Source organism: Staurois parvus, unplaced genomic scaffold (assembly GCF_062004578.1).
Source record: "Staurois parvus isolate SC_StPar_1 unplaced genomic scaffold, SC_StPar_1.0 ptg000481l, whole genome shotgun sequence".
Lineage (NCBI taxonomy): Eukaryota > Metazoa > Chordata > Amphibia > Anura > Ranidae > Staurois > Staurois parvus.
The window spans coordinates 2371067-2392284 of NW_028318277.1; the positions used below are offsets into that span (position 1 = coordinate 2371067).

General features: G+C 45.2%; 1 protein-coding gene across 1 annotated transcript; it reads left to right on the forward strand.

Annotated features, from left to right (window-relative positions):
- Positions 1-342: 342 nt before the first annotated feature.
- LOC149452317 (protocadherin-20-like) lies at positions 343-20121 on the forward strand. The gene is made up of 2 exons (XM_089689523.1): positions 343-411; positions 17366-20121. The coding sequence occupies exons 1-2, from the start codon at positions 397-399 to the stop codon at positions 19964-19966; spliced, it is 2616 nt and encodes an 871-aa protein (XP_089545649.1). The 5' UTR covers positions 343-396; the 3' UTR covers positions 19967-20121.
- The last annotated feature ends 1097 nt before the right edge of the window (positions 20122-21218 follow it).

The window sequence follows — 21218 nt, forward strand, 5'->3', positions numbered from 1 at the left end:
CTTTCTCTTTGACCCCTGTACAGGGATGATGCAGCATTTGTCAGCTCAGTAAGAAATATGCCCAGTGGAATGAGAACCTATTGCGAGGCCTTGCTGGGATTTGTAGTCCTCCCGTAGCCCTTGAGCCACAAGCTGGCCAAACGCGTCTTAAGGGGCCCTTGAAATATGATCACACCTAGTGAACATTCACTCTTATAAAGCGTTACAGAACACATCCAGAGCAGCGATAATCCACCTGGTAAGACATGTTTTGCTGTGTCCATCCCACGAGAGGTTGGGAATCCAGCGAAGAATAGGGAGGGGGAATATGAGAGGTCACACCCAGAGGAGTGCAGAGAAAGTTTTACCTTCGCTAGGAGATTCACCTGGACTCTTCCGTCTCCTCCGGAACAAACCATGGAATATATACAGGTAAATGTCTTCTGATGGCGGAATGTCACTCTGTATTCTGTCACCTTCTGGGTTTGTGCAATGCCAGGACCTCACTTGGGTTGGTGTTTGCTTTGCTTCTCATTATACAGGATGATATGTTGCATCAGGTCTGTTATATAAGTATACATGAGAACCCGTTCTTCTCTCCTTTTCTTTTCTTCCTTCCTACCCGAATAGTTGCTACAAAATACTGCACTAGGACCTTGCTTCCTTCCTTGCTTCCTTTTTAGATATCCTTCTTTCTTTCTTTCTTTCTTTTTCCTAGAAGAGCTAGGAAGGCTAGAACCCCTGTCACTTTTTATTTCTGGCCATGTCCCTGCCTACAGATTTTTTTTTACTTTTCATTGTGACTATAATAAGTTTTTCATCCTGACTAGTCTAAGCTAATAAACGGTAAAACCCAAATGGTTGTAGAAAAACACTGCGCTAGGACATTCCTTCCTTTATAGATATCCTTCCTTCCTTCCTTCCTACCTTCCTTCCTTCCCCTTTTTTTTCTCCTTCCTTCCTTTCCTCTTCCTTTTCCCTACTACCTGACTTCCCTTTCCTTCTTCCTGTTTTATCTCCTTTTTTTTCTTCCTTCCTACCCAAATAGTTGCTACATAATACTGCACTAGGACCTTGCTTCTTTCCTTCCTTTTTAGATATCCTTCCTTCCTTCCTTCCTTTGCCTCTTTTTGCTCCTTTCTTTCTTTCTTTCTTTCTTTCTTTCTTTCTTTCTTTCTCTCTCTCTCTCCCTTCCTTCCTTCCTTCCTTCCTTCCTACCTTCCTTCCTTCCTTACTTCCCCTTTTTTTTCTCCTTCCTTCCTTTCCTCTTCCTTTTCCCTACTACCTGACTTCCCTCTCGTTCTTCCTGTTTTATCAATAGCTACCATTTCTTCTCTCCTTTTTTTTAATCCTTCCTACCTGAATGGTTGCTACAGAATACTGCACTAGGACCCTGCTTCCTTCCTTGCTTCCTTTATAGATATACTTCCTTCCTTCCTTCCTTTGCCTCTTTTTGCTTTTCTTTTTTTTTTTTTTTTCTTTCTTTCTTTCTTTCTTTCTTTCTTTCTCTCTCTCTCTCCCCCTCCCTCCCTCCCTCTCTCTCTCTCTCTTTCTTTCTTTCTTTCTTCCGTCCTTCCTTCCTGCCTTCCGTTCTATCTTTCCTGCCTTCTTGCCTTACTTCCCTTCTTCTTTCCTCTTCCTTTTTTCTCATTTGCTTTTGTTTCTTTTTTTCCCCTTTCTTTTCTTTCTCTCTTCCTTCCTTCCTTCCTTCCTTCTCTCTTCCCTTCTTTTTCTCCTCCCTCTCTCCGTCTCTTTCTCTCTCTCTTCCCTTGCTACATCACTCTCACTCCTCTCTCTCCTTCTCTCTCTCCTCTCTCTCTCTCCTTCTTTTAATGTCTCTTCTTTAAACATGTTCAATTACTTTGTTTGCATAAACACCCGTTAGGATTTTTGTATCATTTATAATGTTGCTCCATTCATTAATATTACATGTCACCTCGGCCATACATTCTAATGATCACAGGTGATGGTGTGCTGTGTGTAGAATACATTGCGGTAACTTTGTATAATATGATCTCTGTGTTCTGCACAATACCGTATTCTGTACATTCAGTGAGAGATCTCTGGAGGGGATTTCTTTGTGACTACAGGCGATGTGCGACAGGTGGTGAGGCCTCTTCTGCACTACGGGGATGATTTGCAGGATCATTTTTATTCCTGGTGTGATCTCTGGTAATTTGGGAAATAGGCCTTGAATTGCAGCTAGATCCCTTTTTTCTTTACGTTGGAAACTGTTCCCTTTACTTCCTGTGTGGTCACCAGGATAGGAAGTGAGTATGAATCTCCCCAAATATCACAGAGAATGGAATTCTCCTTATACAGTATGTCCAGCCAATTGTTTGTTTGTTTGTTTGTTTGTTTGTAGTGTTGGGCTTGATGTTCAAGTCGAAAGAAAAGTTTGATTCAAACATCAGCCGTTCGTGTGCCTGCCGAGCCCCACAATTCACTGCACTCCTTCCTTCCCTTTCATTATAGTTACCCTTCCTTCCTTCCTTCCTTCCTTCCATCCTTCCTTCCTTCCCTTTCATTATAGCTACCCTTCCTTCCTTCTTTCCTTCCTTCCTTCCTTCCTTCCTTCCTTCCTTCCTTCCTTCCTTACCTTTCATTATAGCTACCCTTCCTTCCTTCCTTCCTTCCTTCCTTCCTTTCTTCCTTCCATCCTTCCTTCCCTTTCATTATAGCTACCCTTCCTTCCTTCTTTCCTTCCTTCCTTCCGTCTTTCCTTCCATTATAGCTACCCTTCCTTCCCTTCCCTCCCTTCCTTCCCTTCCCTTCCCTTCCCTTCCCTTCCTTCCTTCCTTCCTTCCTTCCCTTCCCTTCCCTTCCTTCCTTCCTTCCTTCCTTCCTTCCCATTCATTCCTTCTGTTTTATCTACATCTACCCTTTCTTCTCTCCTTTCTTTTCCTTAATTCCTTCCTACCCAAATGGTTGTTACAAAATACTGTGCTAGGACCTTCCTTCCCTTTCATTATAACTACCCTTCCTTCCTTCCTTCCTTCCATCCTTCCTTCCTTCCTTCCCTTTCATTATAGCTACCCTTCCTTAATTTCCTTCCTTCCTTCCTTTACAGCTACCCTTCCTTCCTTCTTTCCTTCCTTCCCCTTCCTTCCTTCCTCTGCTTTTTTTGCTCCTACCTGCTTTTTCTTTCTTTCTTTCTTTCTTTCTTTCTTTCTTTCTTTCCTTCCTTCCTTCCTAGGATGAATCTCCCCAAATATCACAGAGAATGGAATTCTCCTTATACAGTATGTCCAGCCAATTGTTTGTTTGTTTGTTTGTAGTGTTGGGCTTGATGTTCAAGTCGAAAGAAAAGTTTGATTCAAACATCAGCCGTTCGTGTGCCTGCCGAGCCCCACAATTCACTGCACTCCTTCCTTCCCTTTCATTATAGTTACCCTTCCTTCCTTCCTTCCTTCCTTCCATCCTTCCTTCCTTCCTTCCATCCTTCCTTCCTTCCTTCCATCCTTCCTTCCTTCCTTCCCTTTCATTATAGCTACCCTTCCTTAATTTCCTTCCTTCCTTCCTTCCTTTACAGCTACCCTTCCTTCCTTCTTTCCTTCCTCTGCATTTTTTGCTCCTACCTGCTTTTTCTTTCTTTTTCTTTCTTTCTTTCTTTCTTTCTTTCTTTCTTTCTTTCTTTCTTTCTTTCTTTCTTTCTTTCTTTCTTTCTTTCTTTCTTTCTTTCTTTCTTTCTTTCTTTCTTTCTTTCTTTCTTTCTTTCCTTCCTTCCTTCCTTGTCCATCCATGCATGCTCACCTTTCCCACCATCAGTCTACCTTGATGCAGTACATCAATAAGCTGTTTCCTCACCACAAGCCCTGATGAAGGGAGTCTGAGAACCCAGAATGTGTTGGAAAGCTCTGTGACTTTTATTGGGTCACATAAAATTCTACTGGGATTACAAAAATATCTATGGCTCTCTGATCTTTCTACATATACCCAGAGGAGTGACTAGCCTCAGGTGATACACAGAGATAAAACAAATCCTCCTAAATAAGTTGTACCTGTTTATCTGCAGTCTTCTCCTTTCTATATCCATTCAAAGTCTGGAAAATTATAAAGCTTGTCTGAGATTTCAGAAAAAAAGGGGCAGAAAGCTGAAATTACACTCTGCAGAGCTCTCGGAGGAGAGCTGAGAGTTGATTGGAGGGAAGGGATATCTCCTCCCCTTCACACAGCACACAGGAACAGAGCTGAGGCTCTCAATCATAGGCTGTGTGCTGGAGCTCCCTCTCCTGTCACCCTTTTTCTCTTGGTGTCAGGAAAACTTGTCAGAAGTGATTTCTGCTGATAGCAAAGAAATGAAGCAGAAGAAAGAAATGACACTTAGTGCTCTGGATTGAGATGAGCGCACACTACAGAGAGATATGCTTTGTATATATTTCATGCCCGAGGTTTACAACCACTTTAACCGGTTCCCGCCCGGCCTATGGCCAGATGGCGACCAGACGAGCACCTCGTCTCTCCAGGTGGACGCCATATGGCGTCCTTCCAGGCATACGCAGTTTGCACGGTGCGATCTATCCCCGGCCATGTACCTTGGACAGGGCCGATGACACATCTGTGTATCGGCCCCGTTGCCAGTACCATGTGACCTGCTGTGACCAATCACAGCAGGTCACATGACAGTTGTATACAATGGATGGCTTCCTTTCATGCTATCCATTGTATACTAGTGTGGCTAGCTGTGAATGGTCACAGCGATCACATGCACAAGCTGGGCTAATCACAGCCCAACTGTGTCATGTGATTAGCTGTGGCCAAATCACAGCTAAGCACAAAAAAAAAACAAATTTCATTCAGGTAAATGCTTGCTTATAGCAAAGTAATTCTTTGCTATAGGCAAATTGTGTAAAAAAAAAAATACTGATCACTTCCCCAAAGTAGTACAATGTTACTATGGTATGGTATACTACTTTGGTCATAGTGAAATATGAAAAACAGATCTTAAAAAAAAGAAAAAAGTAATAAAAAATAATATATAATTAAAAAAAAGAAAAAAAGAAAAATTATCAATTTTCTTTTTTTCGTACTGTCACCAGTCAGTGTCCCTGATCACCGCCATGCCAGTTATAAGATGACGCTGTACTGCACTGGTGACAATATGTAAGAAAAAATCATTTTTTTCATTTCTTAATTTCTGAAAAATTATGACAAAAAAATAACAACTTCAAAAAACTCGCCATACCTGTTATGAAATACGTCGGACTGTGTACTTTGCAAAAAGGGGTCATTTGGGGGATATCTGTACTGTTCTGACATTTGGAGGATATCTGTACTGTCCTGACATTTGGAGGATATCTGTACTGTCCTGATATTTGGGGGATATCTGTCCTGTCCTGACATTTGGGGGATATCTGTACTGTCCTGACATTTGGGGGGTATCTGTACTGTCCTGACATTTGGGGGATATCTGTACTGTTCTGACATTCTTGGACCTCAAGAAATGAGATTGGCTGTCAGTACTTCAGGATTGATCAATTTTCAGATCTATACCATAGTTTGTGAACTCTATAACTTTCCTACAAACTAAATAATACATCGTAATTTGGGTTATTTTCACCAAAGACATGTAGCAGAATACATCTCGGCCTAAATTTATGAAGAACAATTATTTATTTGTAAACTTTTATAACAGAAACAAAGAAATATGTGGGTTTTTTTCAAACGTTTTGGTCTTTTTTTGTTAATTTATCAAAAAATAAAAACCCCGGCGGTGATTAAATACCACCAAAAGAAAGCTCTAGTTGTGTGAAGAAAATGATAACATTTCAGTCTGGGTACAATGTTGTATGACCGCGCAATTGTCATTCAAAGTGTGAGAGCGCTGAAACCTGAAAATGGCCTGGGCAGGAAGGGGGTAAAAGTGCTCGGTATGGAAGAGGTTAAAGTATTATACCAGAGCCACAGATATAATCACCATGCATTCATGTTTATGTCTCTGTTTATTCAGGAAGGTATGCCCTGAATGCAGAGTTCCCTGCATACATCCCTGAATGTCCTAAATACAAGTACCACTTGTCCAGCCGCAGAGTATTTCATCCTATCATAGACTGGAACAGGGGCGGACTGACCATTTGGAAACTCGGGCACTGCCCGAGGGCCTGGGGTCAGTAGGGGGCCCCATGAGATGCCCCTGGTACCTTTTTCATAGGCTTTTTTGAGTTTGGGCAAGGACACAGGGGCCCCATGATCCCCTATTGCATGGGGGCCCCATGAGTTGTCAGTCCGCCCCTGGACTGGAACAGTCTGCAGGTAGGGATGGCTGGAGGCTGCACCTGTGCCTCCTGGGTACACATGGGGCCAGGGGCGGACTGACAACTCATGGGGCCCCCGGGCAATAGGGGATAATGGGGCCCCTGTGTCCTTGCCCAAACTCAAAAAATCCTATGAGAAAGGTACCAGGGGCATCTCATGGGGCCCCCTACTGACCCCGGGCCCTCGGGCAGTGCCCGAGTTTCCAAATGGTCAGTCCGCCCCTGCATGGCGCTAAATGCCAATTCAGTAGAGGAGAGAAGCCTGTGCAATTCTGCAAGATGGAAGGGAAGGACGGAGTTCACCTTTAAGCGGTATAATGTGATTGGTGTTCTATGAAGCCTTGCCCATTGTATTGCCCACACATGCCATCTGTAGCGGAAGCCGTACAGTACACAATCCAGTCTCTTCAGCAGCTGGACAAACAATACAAGGGCCCCAACCGAGCCGGAAATCCATAATCCTGCCGTCCTGATTATTTGGCTTTCAGTATAGGTGAGCTGTGATGTCTGCGTCACGCATTCATAAGTCTCTATTATCTTTTAAAGTTTACGGAACGCTTCACTGCCAGTGGCTCTTTAAATGAAGTTTTCTTGATGCTGAAAAGGAAGCCCTGTCCACAATATTAAATCTGCGCCATTGCGGAATGAACGCATTGACCCTTTCTCCGACAGAACAGTTTTTGTTTTCTTTTCTTTTTTTTTTATGTCACGCGATATTAGAGAGAGGAGAAACAGCACAGCGATTAGCTCATCTCTCTTTCATTTTATCTGATCCTATCAGCAAGGTTCTAGTACATCTTCACACCTGATTGGATCCTTGTGCTGCTTTTCCCTTCCTCTCTCTGAGTTCTGCTGTACAGGGAATGCAAGAGGTTGATTGACTGTTTACACCAGAAGGTGGAGCGGGAAACCAGAATTCCATGAGTGTTTCCCAAACTGCATTCCTAATGCACTGTAGTTGCTCAGGGAGCTGTCATTTGGGTAAGTGTACCATCAGGATCTGTCGTGTGGATACTTTCAACCACTTCCCAACAGCCGTACACATACATGTGGCCTCTTAGTGGGTGGGCTTTAATGTAGAGCGGCCACATTTATGAGTCCTTATGTAAACATTTTACTGTGCTGATAGCAATAACTGGCAGGTACCATACTTGTCAATCACAGGGGTCACATGATTGGAATACCCCCCCCTCCCAACATTTATTTATTTATTTCAGGTACTTACATAGCACCATCAATTTACACAGCACTTTACATATATATTGTACATTCACATCAGTCCCTAACCCTCAAGGGGCATACAATCTAAGGTCCCTAACTCACATTCATACATACACATACTAGGGACAATGTAGACAGGAGCCAATTACCTACCAGCATGTCTTTGGAGTGTGGGAGGAAACTGGAGTACCCGGAGGAAACCCACGCAGGCAAAGGGAGAACATGCAAACTCCAGGGAGGTGGTGCCTTGGCTGGGATTCGAACCAACGACCCTAGTACTGGCAGGCAGAAGTGCTAACCACTTAGCCACTGTGCTGCCCACGAAAGTAAGTATGTCTAAGTACCTGCATTTGATCTGCTGTCAGGGTCAGGTCACACCAGGATTGGCACAGGAATGGGCAGTGCATTGCTGTGTGATTTGCATGCAGTGCAGCGATGTGCGTCTTGAGCCCGTTCATATTGAATCGCATTGGACCGCACCAAAAGTAGAGCATGCACTGCTTTATAACATGCACTGTACCCAGATCGCATGGTACTTGCACTGCATTTGGGGTGTCATTAAATTTAGATTGACACCCACTGCAAATCACAACTAGTGTTGGACTACATGTTCGAGTCGAACCTAAGTTCAACCCCAACATGGGCCGTTCGTGTGTTTGCTGAACACACGTACGGTACAGGCCAGGGGCGGACTGACAACTCATGAGGCCCCTGGGCAATAGGGGATCGTGGGGCCCCTGTGTCCTCCCCCACACTCAAACCACACCCAAAAAAGCCTATGAAAGGTACCAGGTTCATCTCATGGGGCCCCTTACTGACTCCGGGCCCTCGGTCAGTGCCCGAGTTTCCAAATGGTCAGTCCACCCCTGGTACAGACGTTTGGCAGGCTGTTCGCCTGTTGCACCCCACCTTGCACTGTGCCCTGACAGTACATTGTGATTGGTCAAAGCAATGCACCTGACCACAGGGTAGGCACAATGCTTTGACCAATCACAGCACAGGATGACATCATAAGGGGGCAGGGTGAACCCCGCCCTCGTGACATCATGACAGTATTTAAGGACTGTCATCGGGGGCAGCTGTCAGACGGCGGGAGCCAGCGTCGCGAGCGGAACAGGTTTTTTGCTTTTCTTTTTTCAGAATGGCCGTGGTGGGCATCGTGATTGACGTTGGATCTACTTTGGGGGACATTTTTTTAACTTTTATTTTTAGTAAAGGACTTGTCAAAGACCATCTCCTGTCTTTTTTATACTGCACTTTTTTTGTGAATGGGTAGCAGTACAATGTACCCCATACTTATTCACATGGGGGGGGTGGGCCGGGATCCAGGGGCCCTGTTGTTAGATTCCAATAAGCCCCCCGCCCGCAGACCCCCACAACCACAGCCCAGGGTTGTGGTTAAGAGTCCCTTGTCCCCATCAACATGGGGACAAGGTGCTTTGGGGGGGGCCCTACCCCAAAGCACCCGCCCATGTTGAGGGCATGTGGCCTGATATGGTTCAGGAGGAGGGGAGGTTCACTCGTCCCCCCTTCCTGACCAGCCAGGCTGCATGCTCAAATAAGGGTCTGGTATGGATTTTAGACAAGACCCCATGCCTTTTTTTTTTTTGTTGGCATGGGTTTCCCCTCAAAATCCATACCAGACTCAAAGGGCTTGGTATGCATGGAAGGGGGGACCCCACGCGGTTGTATTTGTTTTGTTCGGTGTGGGTTTCCCCTCAAAATTCATACCAGACTCAAAGGGCTTGGTATGCATGGGAGGGGGGACACCACGTGGTTTTTTTTTTGTGTAATTTTCCTCTCAAAATCTATACCAGACCCGAAGGGCTTGGTATGGATGGGAAGGGGGACCCCACACCTTTTTTTTTTTTTTTCTGCATGGGTTTCCCCTCAAACCCCATACCAGACTCAAAGGGCTTGGTATGCATGGGAGGGGGGACCCCACGCGGTTGTTTGTTTTGTTTTTTGGTGTGGGTTTCCCCTCAAAATCCATACCAGACTCAAAGGGCTTGGTATGCATGGGAGGGGGGACCCCACGCGGTTGTTTTTTTTTGGTGTGGGTTTCCCCTCAAAATCCATACCAGACTCAAAGGGCTTGGTATGCATGGGAGGGGGCACACCACATGGTTGTTTTTTTTTTTTTTTGTGTGTGGGTTTCCCCTCAAAACCCATACCAGACTCAAAGGGCTTGGTATGCATGGGAGGGGGGACCCCATGCCATTTTTTCTTTTTTTGGCATGGGTTTCCCCTCAAAATCCATACCAGACCCGAAAGGCTTGGTATGGATGTGAGAGGGGGTACCAGGCCATTTTTTTTTTTTTTATAAATAGTCGGGCAATACCGACAATTCTTTTGACATTCAGCTGTCAGTGGGGAACCTCACTGACAACTGAAACGTGAATGGATATGTCATTACTAAAATACCACATGACTTCATAATAGAACTCATGCCGGATTTTAGTAACTGAGCGGAATCATACCACATACTCAGATGCGGTTCGATATTGCTCAGCAAACTGTTCATGTTCAAAGTTCGCGGTCGAACATTCTGAAGGTTCGGATGTTCGACCGCAAACCGAACATTGGGGGGGTTCAGCCCACCACTAATCACAACTACATTTTGAATGCAGTGCATGAAACACACACGGAACACAGCTTTCCCACACCACATTCTGGAGTGAACGGGGGCCAGAGAAAACCTTTGCTAGAGAATAAAAGTTAAAGTACAATAAATACTTCCAAAACAAGTAGATACAAAGTACAGAAAACATGATGAATACTGAAAAGATGACAGAACTTCAATTCTGAGGAATAAAATATACAAATATTATCGCACACAAGAAGAATATAGGAATTGTATAAAATGTGTTCTGTGCAATCATTGCAATGTGGGCGAAGCTTTTCTAAGAAGCATGGAGTATGGATTGTGGTCAATAGCTCAATCATAACAATTCAGGATAATAACATTCCGGGGAAGAAAGAGGAAAAGAAATACTTTACCGTGCGTCAGCCGCACGACACGCACGGTCATAGAAGACCTGATCCACAGCTCAGCGCTTTATAAAAGTCAGAAAACATTTCCTGGGCTTAAGAATTTGTTAGTTTTTTATTTGGTTGAGTTTGGTTGATCATAGCGATCTATTCATTTGTAGACAGAAGAAACTTTATTTTTTTTATTAAACAATACATTTAAAAGCAATAAACATGATTTTACAGACACGGTTTGGAATGTTAAATCCGACCTCCAGACTTCCCTTCAGTTGTACCGGCTCCTATCAGTGCCGGATTACCAAGTAGGCACCAGTCTATGGGCCCCAAGCCGTTTAAGGGTCCCGTGACAATGGATCAAAATAATATTGATTTGATCTTGAAAGAAAATAACAATTAAGCTTTCTTCAATTGTTTACAAAAGACAGAAAATATTGTCAGAAATACTGCTACAAGGATGCACGGGTGCGCAAAATCACGTATACATACGTGATTTTGCAGTTCCGGGTAGGGGGCGCACGCACACCAGGGGCGTCCCTAGGGTTGGTGTCACCCGATGCCATAACACTTGGTGACACCCCCTCCGACGATCCCCGCAGGATGGATCGGATCTGCGGATTGAGCATGTTGGATTGGAGTCCGATTCATTATGCTCCCCAATCCGCAGATCCGATCCATCCTGCGGGGATCGTCGGCATGCAACCTATACGGGGTGACACCGGACCCCTCCACAAAAAGGTAAGTTGTAAAGAAAGCCAACGATCCCCGCAGGATGGATCGGATCTGTGGATTGAGCATGTTGGATTGGAGTCCGATTCATTATGCTCCCCAATCCGCAGATCCGATCCATCCTGCGGGGATCGTCGGCATGCAACCTATACGGGGTGACACCGGACCCCCTCCACAAAAAGGTAAGTTGTAAAGAAAGCCAACGATCCCCGCAGGATGGATCGGATCTGTGGATTGAGCGTGATGGATTGGAGTCCGATTCATTATGCTCCCCAATCCGCAGATCCGATCCATCCTGCGGGGATCGTCGGCATGCAACCTATACGGGGTGATACCGGACCCCCTCCACAAAAAGGTAAGTTATAAAGTAAGCCGATGATCCCCGCAGGATGGATCGGATCTGTGGATTGGGCATGATGGATCGGAGTCCAATCCATTATGCTCCCCAATCCTCAGATCCCATCCATCCTGCGGGGATCGTCGGCATGCAACCTATACGGGGTGATACCGGACCCCCTCCACAAAAAGGTAAGTTATAAAGAAAGATCCCATCATCCTGCGGGGATCGTCGGCTTGCTTTACAACTTACCTTTTCGTCAAGCAGGTTTGGTGTCACCCCGTGCAGTAGGTGTCACCCGATGCGGCGCGCACCCCCCGCACCTGCCTCAGGACGCCACTGACGCACGCCCTACCCGCTCCGCAATTCGCGGCCTCGGCTGTCAATCACCGGGTCCCAGCCGGCACCCAGCGTTCTCTGCGTATTACCAATGGGTGACCTGTGTATGAAGAACACAGATCTCTGCACAGATCTCTGCATAGCAGAGCAACACAAAGCAATGTGCTTACAGTGTAAAGCACAGCACCCAGTTAACCCTTTGATCGCCCCTCATGTTAACCCCTTCCTGTCCAGTGCCATTAGTACAGTGTCAGTGCTTTTTATTAGCACCGATCAGAATATTGGTGTCACTGAGGATGTCAGTGACACCAAATCAGTCTCCTCCCCCAGTGTCAGAATGCCCACTGCAGTCCCGCTATAAGTCGCTGATTGCCACCATTACATCTAGGAGTCTTTAGTGCTCTTCAAAAAGAGACTGTTGCTAATCCAAATCTTTGTCCACATGTCCTACAGTGCCTCTGGCATCCCATACACCCCTCTACCCTATCCAAATGTAACCCCTCAATAAAATCACAAACACAAGCTCAAGCACTGTTTACTGACTCCAATGTACAAGTGTGGTAAATGTGCGTTGCCTGGCTGTGCAGGGCTCAGAGGGACCCAATCAAATCTAGCGGCCCATCCGGCTACACAGGATGATGTCTTTTGGCACATTGACTTATGAAGGTTGGTGCTCCCTGTGACTGCATGCAGCCTTGTGCCGCCATCTGTTGATGTGTTACAAAACTAGTCTCAAAACTTTTTGATACCACCTGGTAGTTTCATAGCGAGTAACGGTCAATAGACACCAGTTCACCCAGTTCAACCAGCGTCAATTCCAATCACTTTAATGGTTCATAGTGTGATCACAACCTACGCGTTTCGTGACAAAACACTCCTCCTCGATCGGAGCTCAGAAAAGGTATCAGCGCCTAAAATGATTCAGTAATATAGATTACCAGATAGATTTGTAAATCCTATCTTGCTAGATTGTGGGAGATCAGTACGGAGATGTAACTGTGGTGACAGCTGTTGTGCCCCCGAAACATGCTGGCTGGTTTTGTAAATATATTATAAACCAGGGGTCTCCAAACTATGGCCCTCCAGGTGTTGAGGAACTGCAAGTCCCATGAGGCCTTGCAAGACTCTGACAGCCACAGGCAAAACTACCAGAGGCAGAGGCATGATGGGACTTGTAGTACTTCAACAGCTGGAGGGCCATAGTTTGGAGACCCCTGCTATAAACCATTAAAGGGATTTGTACTTTTTTACCATTTACTTTGGTGCTCCTCTTGTATTTTGATGCTTTGAGTCACACTGATTTACGTGGTGAGCAGCTTAACATGTTACTAAACCCCCAACAGTACAATCAGTCTGTAGATGTAGTAAAGCATGCTTGTTATACTCACTGTGGACCCTAAGGGGTTAATCCTCCGCATTGCGTAAAAACGCTGTTTGATCCTGTCTTCTCTGATCACTCCCCTTTTTCTACTGTCCCCATTTTATCTCCTGAAAGGACAGAGCCTTGGGGACACTCTGCACATGCTCAGTTTGGTGTGTACTGCTAGAGAGGTTTCTTTCTTTTTCTTGGGAGGGTGCATGTGATCAGCACAGGGCCAATCAGCACTGTCCACACAGAGGTCAGGGGTTCTGCATCCTCCTAGAGCAGAATGAAAACTCCTCCTACAAGTTTTAACTAGAGCTCTTCTGGACACTGATAGAAGTCACAAGACTGCTATATACTGCTGATGAGAAAAGGTATTTAGCAGTTTATATTTACTGAAATAATTGCATTTCCATGTTGTGTGTACTGTGGGAGACCGGATATAGTGAATGCAGGGTCCAGGGAGAGTGGATATAGTGAATGCAGGGTTCAGGGAGAGCGGATATAGTGAATGCAGGGTCCGGGGAGAGCGGATATAGTGAATGCCGGGTCCGGGGAGACCGGATATAGTGAATGCGGGGTCCGGGGAGAGCGGATATAGTGAATGCAGGGTCCGGGGAGACCAGATATAGTGAATGCGGGGTCCGGGGAGAGTGGATATAGTGAATGCAGGGTCCAGGGAGAGCGGATATAGTGAATGCAGGGTTCAGGGAGAGCGGATATAGTGAATGCGGGGTCCGGGGAGACCGGATATAGTGAATGCGGGGTCCGGGGAGAGCGGATATAGTGAATGCAGGGTCCGGGGAGACCAGATATAGTGAATGCGGGGTCCGGGGAGAGTGGATATAGTGAATGCAGGGTCCAGGGAGAGCGGATATAGTGAATGCAGGGTCCGGGGAGACCGGATATAGTGAATGCAGGGTCCGGGGAGACCAGATATAGTGAATGCAGGGTCCGGGGAGAGTGGATATAGTGAATGCAGGGTCCAGGGAGAGCGGATATAGTGAATGCAGGGTCCAGGGAGAGCGAATATAGTGAATGCGGGGTCCGGGGAGAGCGGATATAGTGAATGCAGGGTCCGGGGAGAGCGGATATAGTGAATGCAGGGTCCGGGGAGACCAGATATAGTGAATGCAGGGTCCGGGGAGAGCGGATACAGTGAATGCAGGGGCCGGGAGACCGGATATAGTGAATGCAGGGTCCGGGGAGACCAGATATGGTGAATGCAGGGTCCGGGGAGACTGGATATGGTGAATGCAGAGTCCTGGGAGAGCAGATATAGTGAATGCAGGGTCCGGGGAGAGCGGATATAGTGAATGTAGGGTCCGGGGAGACCGGCTTGAGTGAATGCAGGGTCCGGGGAGAGCGGATATAGTGAATGCAGGGTCCGGGGAGACCGGCTATAGTGAATGCAGGGTCCGGGGAGAGAGGATATAGTGAATGCAGGGTCCAGAAGAGCAGATATAGTGAATGCATTGTCCGGGGAGACCGGATATGGTGAATGCAGAGTCCTGGGAGAGCAGATATAGTGAATGCAGGGTCTGGGGAGACCAGCTATAGTGAATGCAGGGTCCGGGGAGAGCGGATATAGTGAATGCAGGGTCCGGGGAGAGCGGATATAGTGAACGCAGGGTCCGGGGAGAGCGGATATAGTGAATGCAGGGCCGGGGAGAGTGGATATAGTGAACGCAGGGTCCGGGGAGACCAGATATAGTGAATGCAGGGTCCGGGGAGAGCGGATATAGTGAATGCAGGGTCCGAGGAGAGCGAATATAGTGAATGCAGGGCCCGGGGAGACCGGATATAGTGAATGCAGGGCCCGGGAAGAGCGGATATAGTGAATGCAGGGTCCGGGGAGACCAGATATAGTGAATGCAGGGTCCGGGGAGACCAGATATAGTGAATGCAGGGTCCGAGGAGAGCGGATATAGTGAATGCAGGGTCCGGGGAGAGCGGATATAGTGAATGCAGGGTCCGGGGAGACCAGATATAGTGAATGCAGGGTCCAAGGAGAGCGGATATAGTGAATGCAGGGTCCGCGGAGACCGGATATAGTGAATGCAGTGTCTGGGGAGACCGGATATCGTGAATGCAGTGTCTGGGGAGACCAGATATAGTGAATGCAGGGTCCCAGGAGAGCGGATATAGTGAATGCAGGGTCCAGGGAGAGCGGATATAGTGAATGCAGGGTCCGGGGAGACCGGTTATAGTGAATGCAGGGTCCGGGGAGACCGGATATAGTGAGTGCAGGGTCCGGGGAGAGCGGATATAGTGAATGCAGGGTCCGGGGAGACCGGATATAGTGAATGCAGGGTCCGGGGAGACCAGATATAGTGAATGCAGGGTCCGTGGAGACCGGATATAGTGAATGCAGGGTCCGGGGAGACCAGATATAGTGAATGCAGGGTCCGGGGAGACCAGATATAGTGAATGCAGGGTCCCAGGAGAGCAGATATAGTGAATGCAGGGTCCCAGGAGAGCGGATATAGTGAATGCAGGGTCCGGGGAGAGCGGATATAGTGAATGCAGGGTCCCAGGAGAGCGGATATAGTGAATGCAGAGTCCAGGGAGACCGGATATAGTGAATGCAGGGTCCGGGGAGAGCGGATATAGTGAATGCAGGGTCCCAGGAGAGCGGATATAGTGAATGCAGGGTCCGGGGAGACTGGATATAGTGAATGCAGTGTCTGGAGAGACCGGATATCATGAATGCAGGGTCCAGGGTTTAGTAACACTTTAAAAGTGAGCAGCCAGTGAGCTGGAACGACTTATTTCCAACCATTAAGATGGCCACCAATGGTTGGAAACAAGTGTTTTTTTGAATAAAGTGACACGCTGTTTTAATTATTTCACCATGTACATTTAATAATATAGTTAGACATTAAAAATTTAAAATTTACTGCACTACGAGGTTTCCTCTTTCCCTTCACCTTGGATTATTCTCTGTGAAGATAATATTTATTCAGGTGTTTCTGTAAACTTTATATTGAAGACCAGGATCTTTATGGAATATGTTCAGTCCAGTGAAGCACGCAGCGCATGCTGACCTTTCCTTTGGGGGTCAGTCCCATCTGGTAAGGGACAGTGTGGTTGGTGTTGGTGAAGGATCTCTCCCTTTGGTGGTTTCCTGGGCACCTATCAGATATTTGTCGGGTCTTGGCTGATGAACTTTGTATCTCTTATATATAAAAGCTCTGGATTTGACTTTTTATTATATGGAAAAATGTATTCAAAAATGTATTTCAGCACTGCACCTCCCATGTATTTATATTCAATATGGTAGTTTTAGTACCTTTATATTTTTGCTTGAAACCAACAAAAGCTTCAATCTTTTTCAACAATCAACCCATCTAACTCAAGAGCCTTGCCTTTCTGGAACGGTCAGCGGATGTCATTTCTCTACTTGCTGAAAATGTTCTCCAATTCAGCCACCACATTGAAGGACTGATCAGAAGAACTATATTACATTTTTTTTTTTGGTTTAGATACATTTTAGATTTGAAGGTAAGGGATAAGGGTTATGATCATCCGAAGGGTTGAAAGTTTTCAGGTCAGAGCAGGAGGGGTTCACTTTTTTTAACTTTACATTTTATATTTTCAATGCAAAAACTTCCACGTATGATTTTCTTTCACTAGCCCATAAGGTAGTTGTAGTACATCTGCAGCAAACAAAGCTCACACCAGAGTCAAAGAGTGCCGTAACCAGGGGCGGACTGACCATTCGAGCACTTGGGCACTGCCCGAGGGCCCGGGGTCAGTAGGGGGCCCCATGAAATGCCCCTGGTACCTTTTATAGGCTTTTTTAGGGTGTGCTTTGAATGTGGGCAAGGACACAGGGGCCCCATGATCCCCTATTGCCCGGGAGCCCCATGAGTTGTCAGTCCGCCCCTGGCCATAACAGTGTAGTAATATTAATAAAATCAGATCACATACATAGCATCCACATAGTAAGTGAAAGAATGCGTTAAAACCTTGGTAACTCACATGTAAAGCCACTGCTGCCAGCAATCGTGCAGCGGCATGATGTCAGAACCAAAATGTCCACCCTGGCATGATTTGTCCAATCAGACATCTTCAGGGGACCTTTAGATTTTTTTTTTCATAAACTTTAACGCCCTTTGACAAGCTAACCCATATATCTGTTTTACTTTTCAGAAATACTTCCCACTTCTTACCATCGCTTTTACCATCCTGGACTTTCCCGAAGTTGCAGCGGAGCTTATATTCCATACACACGAAGAACAAGAAGAGGGAACTTTTATTGGAAATGTACGGGAGAGTATTATATCACCTATGGCATTGCGATTTAAACTCTTGGCACATACAAACTATTTTGACTTGGACACCCAGACCGGAGATTTATACACAACATCCAACAAACTCGACAGAGAATCATTATGCCCTTTTGAAACCTTGGACCAATGTTCCATGGCGCTGGATATCTTTACTTCATCCCAAGAATATTCAGAGTTTTCCAAAGTGAAACTTTTCATTCTGGATATGAATGATAACGCCCCTTATTTTTCAGAACAGACCTACACTATCTCCATTCCAGAAGACACGGCCATAGGCACCAAATTTCACATTGACCACCTGGCCAAAGATCCAGATATCCAAGAAAACGGAGCACTGTCATATCTTTTGGTGAGTCCGGAGGACATGTTTTCTTTGGATTATCGATCCGAGCTGATATCTTTGGTTCTAATGAAGTCTCTGGATAGAGAATCACAAAGTGAGCATCGAATGACTTTAATCGCTGTTGACAGAGGAAAACCACCGCTGTCTGGAACTACGACTTTTGTTGTGAAGGTAACCGATGTGAATGATAACTGCCCCTTTTACCTTGCAAACAACATTTCCGTGCATCTTCTCAGGGATGCATCTATAGGCACCACTGTGGCACAAGTTACAGCCACTGACAAAGACATGGGTGAAAATAGTGTAATTCGGTACCATTATAGCTACAGAGTTTCTGAGTCGACCCGGAATCTTTTCCATCTAGATAGTGCAAGTGGTACAATAACCTTGGCTGGGTCTTTACCTGATCACATAAGCCAGTATAAGCTGACCGTATTAGCCTTTGGGTATGGTTGTGCACCGGCAATGGCAACAATCATGGTACAACTGGAAGTTAAAAAACAAGAACCTAAGATGGAATTCCGCTTTATAGGTGCTCAACATGAAGATGGTGTCTATATCAAGGAAGACATCCTTCCAGGTTCAATCATTGCCATCTTAGAGGTCACAGATCCCGATGAGAGCATCAAGAGACCTCTTTCCATTGCCGGACCTTCACCTTTCCTTTTAAAGCCTTCTGATTCTTCTAACACATACCTGCTATTAACCTCCACTCTGGTGGACTTTGAGTCAGAGAATCGTTTTGATATCCACATTGTTGGTCATTCAACGTTTGACGAATCTGTTACATACACCGAAAACCTCACGGTGTTTATCGAGGATGTAAATGACAACCCTCCCATATTTGTACAAAATCTTCTAGAGATTTCTGTTGAGGAAAATAATCCACCAGGAGTAACATTACTGAGGGTCTCTGCTTCTGATGGTGACAGTGGACCAAATGGAGAACTAAGTTATTATTTGGAACATGAAGAATCCACTGTGTTTTCAATAAACAGCTCCAATGGGGTCCTAAAAGCTTTGGTGCCTTTCGACAGAGAAAAAGAAAATTCATATTCTGTTTGGATCGTCGTTAAAGACCATGGTTTACCATCAAAGAACGATTCTTGCCTAATTGTTATCAACATCTTAGATCAAAATGACAATTCTCCAGTTTTTTCTTCCAAGGAGTTTACATTTTATATCCCCGAAAATCTTCCTCAAGGAGGAAATGTTGGCCTTATAAATGTAACTGATGTGGATAGTGGACTGAATGGTGACTTTTCTGTCTCTTTATTGAATAAGACCTCGATGTTTTCTTTCAACCATGATACCATCCTCAGATCTCAAGGTTCTTTTGACTATGAAAGGGAAAGGCTGTATGAGCTCTGGGTGGAAGCCAAAGACAAAGGAAGTCCATCTTTGTCCTCCAGGGCCAAAGTTCTTGTCTTTTTACTGGATGTAAATGATAATGCTCCTTTAATAGTTCTCCCAGAGTCAAACTTCTCTTATGTGTTAGTACCACCAGATACATCTAAAGGATCTCCAGTTACCAAAGTTCATGCTGTAGATTATGACGCGGGCATGAATGGGGCTATAACCTACAGTGAATTCGGTGAAATGAGCCCTAGTACTGATCTTTTTAAAGTTGACATGCATTCAGGTAACATTACATTAAAAGAAAGTATCAGGGATCATCAGTGTGGCCTCTATCAGCTCCTAGTAAAGGCCAGTGACCAAGGCTTTCCTGAAGCCCTTTCGACTATTGTGCGGGTCAACATTCTTCTCAACCAAAGCATAAGTAACCGGACCTACCTTGAGTCCTTGATCATGAGTAAGACAGTCATAACCCAAGAGAGCCAAGTCATCTTGCTGAGTCCATGTCCACAGAACCCACAAACCATGGCCATGTTCTCCTGGTCTTTGACAGCCCCAATTGTCATTGCCATTGTTTCCGTTTCTGTCATATGCTGTATGATGGGAACCCTCCTGTTTCTTTATTCAAGGAGGAAAAACTCTAGAAAGAAGCCAAGCCCAGATGTACAAGTTCCATTACAAATAAATGCAGATTACTGTGCCAAAGACTGGGATGAGGTCAAGTACTGCAAATCCTCTGAAACTCCACTGACACATCAGTAAACCCAGTCAATATGTTGGGGTATACCACTGGAATTTTGATTTGTTGTAAAATCATTATTGTTTTGCTCTATCTTAGGGCTTTTTGATAATTCTGTATATAAATTATTTCTTATATTTAAATATTTTCTTTTCTTATAAAATTTCTTTCAAAGCCAGATTGATTTATACCAGTGGTTCTCAACCTGTGGGTCGCGACCCCTTTGGGGGTCGAACAACCCTTTCACAGGGGTCGCCTAAGACCATCGGAAAACACATATTTCCAATGTGTAAACAGCAACTACTGTGTAGAAAGCAGCTACTGTGTAGAAAGCAGCTACTGTGTTGAAAGCAGCTACTGTGTTGAAAGCAGCAGTATTGGAGGTAAAACGACACTCATGAATTATAATTACTGGGTAAATAATTTTATGGTTGAAGCTCAAAACCATCTTACATGTTACCCAAAAAAGTGGAGGCACAAATGCTGCCGTAGTATTCCTGTGGCAAAACTGCATGTTTTTGACCATTCTGGTCAAAACCTTAATCCTAATTTATTCTGTTCTGTTCAGATAATTCTTTTACTTAAAATGAAACTCTGCACAAACTATTATGTCAAAATATTTACATATCACAAGCAGGAAAAGAGCTTTAGGCTCCATGTACACTGCAGCATTTAGGAGCTTTTCTGCATTTTTTTTCAGCACCCCCTGAACTCTCCCTATTGTTTTCCTATGTGTCCGTGTACACATCGTCGTTTACAGCCAGTCGAGTTTACAGTCTTTTTTTGAGCGCACCAAACTTGCGTTCAGGAGTAGATTTTATCAGCGTTTCAAACGCCCAACGTGTGTAAATGAGGTTAACCGCGTTTATAAGCGCTTGCGTTTGGAAACATTTTTTAACTATTCAATTTCCAGATGCTGTCCAGAGCGTTTTTTCATCATGAAAAATGCATGCAAAGTGTTTTCCCGGTACTCAAATGGACCCGGTACACCATACTTTGAGGTTTCGCATGAAAGAAAAAATGTTAGACACCGCTGCAATAATTTCTGCACAGAAATGAACTGGAACACATCCAAACACCACAAAAAAAAAGACAGCTAATCTCAACAAATACTACTCTCAGTGCTTCTGCTCTCTGTGCTTCTCTCAAAATGTCTGAAATAGTTAATTTTTTACTGTTTTTCAGTGCATTCTGGGCATTTTGGAAGGTCTCCTGAGGTTATCTTTAAAAAAATGCTTCTAAACGCAAACGCTCATAAACACGCATAAACGAGGT